Source organism: Arachis ipaensis, chromosome B07 (genome assembly GCF_000816755.2).
Source record: "Arachis ipaensis cultivar K30076 chromosome B07, Araip1.1, whole genome shotgun sequence".
Taxonomy (NCBI): domain Eukaryota; kingdom Viridiplantae; phylum Streptophyta; class Magnoliopsida; order Fabales; family Fabaceae; genus Arachis; species Arachis ipaensis.
Window position 1 is genome coordinate 107,352,978 of NC_029791.2, and position 4,173 is coordinate 107,357,150.

The 4,173-nt window shown below is 34.6% G+C and overlaps 1 protein-coding gene across 1 annotated transcript; it reads right to left on the bottom strand.

Annotated features, from left to right (window-relative positions):
• Positions 1,716 to 2,921, bottom strand: LOC107608166. The gene is made up of 3 exons (XM_016310043.2): positions 2,542 to 2,921; positions 2,146 to 2,358; positions 1,716 to 2,039 (listed from the first exon to the last, which is right to left on the bottom strand). The coding sequence occupies exons 1-3, from the start codon at positions 2,734 to 2,736 to the stop codon at positions 1,965 to 1,967; spliced, it is 483 nt and encodes a 160-aa protein (XP_016165529.1). The 5' UTR covers positions 2,737 to 2,921; the 3' UTR covers positions 1,716 to 1,964.

A 4,173-nucleotide genomic window follows, 5' to 3' on the forward strand; every position in this document is an offset into this window, starting at 1 on the left:
ACTTTTCTTTAAGTCTCTGTTTTTTACACTGGAATCCTCTCAAACACAAGTTTTCAATTATCTAATTGGAATAACCAATTAATCATTGGTTGCTTAGTCCATTAATTCTCGTGGGAACAATATCTACTCATCGTGGTATTACTTGATACGATTCGGTGCACTTGCCGAATTTCGGAAAATCTTCATCAATAGACTCTTTTTAGTTCACCTTTTTGTAAAATCATGACCATAGTCCCTTTTAGGTCACTCTTCAAAACCGTGACTATAAACCCCTTTTAGGTCACCCTCTAAAACTGTGATCATAGACCTTTTTAGGTCATTTTTCAAAACCGTGATCATAGATCCCTTTAGGTCACCCTCAAAAATCGTGACATAGACTCCGTTTTAGGTCACTTTTTTGTAAAACCGTGACCATAGACCCTTTTAAGTCACTCTTCAAAAATTGTAACTATAGATCCTTTTACGTCACCTTCCAAAATCGTGACCATAGACCCCTTTTAGGTTACCCTTTTATAAAACCACGACCATAAACTTTTTTAGGTCACTCTTCAAAATTGTGACCATAGATCCCTTTAGGTAACCCGATTTTAAAAAATCGTAACCATAGACTCTTTTAGGTCACTCTTTAAAATCGTGACCATAGATTCATTTAGGTCACCTCCCAAAACTTTGACCATAGACATATTTAAGTCACTCTTTTTTGAAAAATCGTGACCATAGACTCTTTTTAGGTCACTCTTTAAAATCGTGACTATGGATACCTTTAGGTCATGCTCAAAATCGTGACCATAAACCCTTTTAGGTCACCCTTTTATAAAAAACTGTGACCATAGGTACTTTTTTGTCACGATTTTTTTAAAAATCATGACCAAAAATTTTTTTAGGTCACGGCAAAAAATTGTGACCATAGAGGATCTATAGTTCTGTAGTCACGGTTTTTGGCCGTGACAAAAAAACCATGGTCATAGAGCAAAAATGTTATAGTGGAACCGACCGGAGAAGATGCACATGACACCCTCAGTATAATCACGCGTTCAAATCCAACCTCGGTCGTCTTCTTTGGAGCATTATTGCTGAGTTCAGCGAGCAACGAAGAACAAGGATTTTTTTTTACTAAGAGCGAAGGGAAGTGTGATTGAAGTGTGAGAAATTGGCGTTTTGTCTTCGTTGCTAGCAGATACGATGTCGTTTCGATTTTATCTCTCAAACACTTAAAATGATGTCGTTTTATATGGTGAGGTGTACTTCTAATGTGCCAAGTCAGCATCCGTTAACGATGTTAACGAGGGAAGTGGCACAAGTACTAACATGACTAACTTAAAATCTGTAAGTGATGAATTTGATTAAAATTTTTTTTTTGAATACCAAAATGAAAATTGCGTGATCTTTCGAGATCAATTTGACTATTTACTCCAAAAAATATATTTTTTGTGTACATGGTCTTCAAAAGAAAGACAATTTTATTATAGCTCATGGGCTTACTTCTGTTGGTTGGGCTTATGGCTTCAGATTTGTGTTTTGCTTTTCGTTACCTCAAGTCCATTAACTTCTTAAACGAAAAAAAAAACTCCATTAAATTTGTGATTAATAAAACACATGAACCTGTCTCAGACCAATAAAAAACAGAACCTATAAAAGCTCACTGTAGAATTTTCTTAATGTCGACCAATAATTCAATATTCTTTTTTCGAAAAAAAAAATCAATATTCTTTTTGTTTAACTTATTTGTTTATTGGAAGATATTTGATATCAGCGCAGAGTTTGTTCATCAATAATGTTCAGTTTCAATTTGTGCAAGTCAGAATTTTTGTATAGTAATGATTGGAAGTACAATTGCCCTGAGTAACGTTATTCAAAGTTGGAACAACCAATTAGGAGATACTATGCTTTGATATTCCAGCCCTTGAAAATGGAACGGCTTCACAGTTCACTCTGTTGATACCTCTACACCAAGTTGGTCACACTCAACTTTCATTATGCATCTTATCACTCCCTTCTGCCTCCTTAATTTTTCTTGATCCCTCGGGGCTCCCCACATGCTGATCATGAAAAGTGAAACCGTAATTACTATATGAATAAAATAAAACTAATTAAGCAAGTTTGTATCTGAAGAATTGAGATTTAAATGTTTAAGTTTGATTTTACCAAGTGAGATTGAAGTTGAATAGGAAGTTGTTTTAAGGACATCTTTGCAATTTCTGAAACTGCAGCATCTCGAATGGCGGGAATATCACTCACCAAATGCTCGTAACCAGCCTGAAAAGCCTCCGACCAAAACCGAGGTAACTTCCTCGTACTGTGCCTGCGACTGTACACGTCCCACATCTGCCTCACCACCTTCTCTCTCTCCTCCACTTCCTATTCCAAAAAACCACGACACCAAACAAATCATAACAAGTCAAAACTGTTACATCTAAGTTCCAACTTCCAACCCAATTTCTCTCTATTTAAAACGGAAAAATATATTAGCGAGCGCAACAATAATGTTATGGTTGCAATTTTACTAATGCAACTTAAAACCACTGGGTATAGCATACATACCAGCACATCGAGATCGTCGAAATTTGCAGGATCGAAGTCATTATAGCTAGAAGAAGACCATCTGAGGGTGAGGGAGCCAGTGAACATGAACCAAACAGCTACAAGGACAATTGCAGATAATATCCACAACTTGTAGTGCTTCTTGCCAGCAGCACCAGCTGAAGCTTCAGCTTCAGAGCTTTTTCTGTTCTTCATAGTTTTGTTCTGGCTAAAGCTATACGGGAATACTCTGCTTTTTATGTATATTTGGGGATTGGTATCTTTAGCAGGGGAGATGAATAATGAAGCATGAAAAACGTAGTTAATAATATTTGTTAGTACTGAGTAGGGTGTTTAAGAATAATAATAATGATGACATTGCATGTCTTTGTCAACTGAGTCCAAATTAATAGTAGCTTTCGTACATAGTTGTTGCTGGTTTTAGGGGCTTAGTGGGGTTGGGAGTTTGGCACTCCTAAGTGCTATTGGCAACTCACAACAATGTCTAATTTGACTTTTTACTATTGTATATTTGTATTATTGTTTGTATATCTCCACCAATTGTATTGCTATTGCTATTTATGTTACAAGTTGATGTATTTATTAAAGTTGGTTCCAAGGCTTGCAGAAAAATATAAGTCAATCAATATTGTCCTTTCTTCTTGTCAAGAGGAATAAGACATTTTTTAATCTAATCTTCATACTAGATAGCCATTCTCTTGACATCAATTAAATTAGAAACTGCATACAATAACCTCAGCTCCTCGAGTATGAACAAGTAATATGGAAAGAGGAAACTTCCATTTCTCTCTTTTTATAAATAATAATATCTGTGAGGTAGGAATCTCCTTGTACCAAATTGTTCATGATGATAACCATGAGTGCTTAAGTAATAATAAGATTGTAGAGTAATATAGATTTGCATCTACACTCGTGTATGTCACATGTCAACGGTCCAAAGTCGTGATATCCCTAATCCTCCACATGGATATAAGCGAATAACAGTAGTTTTCTGTGAGTAATTGAAGTCAAAGCATCTTGTAGAGGTAGATATTTTGAGTTCGATATAGCTTTGCGGAAAAAAAAAAAGGTTAATATTTAAAGTGTTCTTTAAATTTGCAGTTGAGTCTTAATTTTGTTTCTAAATTTAAAATTACTTTAAATTTGTTCCTCAACTTAACAACGTTGGTCCCTAAGATATTTTTTGATGATAAAATGTAATTGGACAGAAGTTAGGTTGAAAGTCACTCTATACTAGTAAAACGTCGCTGTTTTATTTTTGGTGCTCAAATAAAACATAAATAACGTCCTTTAGGATATTTTGAAGGGTTTTAACTCCAATATATTAAAACCTCTTAAAATACCTTAAACGATGTCGTTTATATTTTATTTGGGCGCAAAAAATAAAACAATAACGTTTTACCAGTCTAGTGTGATTTTTAATGTAGTCTCTATCTAATTACGACATCATTTCGTCACTGAACATTATTAAATTGAGAGACAAATTTAAAACAATTTTAAATTCAAAAACGATATTAAGGCTCAACTGTTAGAGGCCGGTATTAACTTAGAAAAAAAAAGTTCACAAGAACAAAACCATCCACTTACCCTCAATGCACAAAGAAAAGAATATTAGAAATAAGATAATCAGAT

Coding starts and splice junctions, on each gene's coding strand:
- LOC107608166 (XM_016310043.2), bottom strand. CDS start 2,736: ATGAAGAACAGAAAAAGCTCTGAAGCTGAAGCTTCAGCTGGTGCTGCT. Junction 2,359..2,541: donor TCGACGATCTCGATGTGCTG/GTATGTATGCTA, acceptor TTTTTGGAATAG/GAAGTGGAGGAGAGAGAGAA. Junction 2,040..2,145: donor TTCAACTTCAATCTCACTTG/GTAAAATCAAAC, acceptor TTTCATGATCAG/CATGTGGGGAGCCCCGAGGG.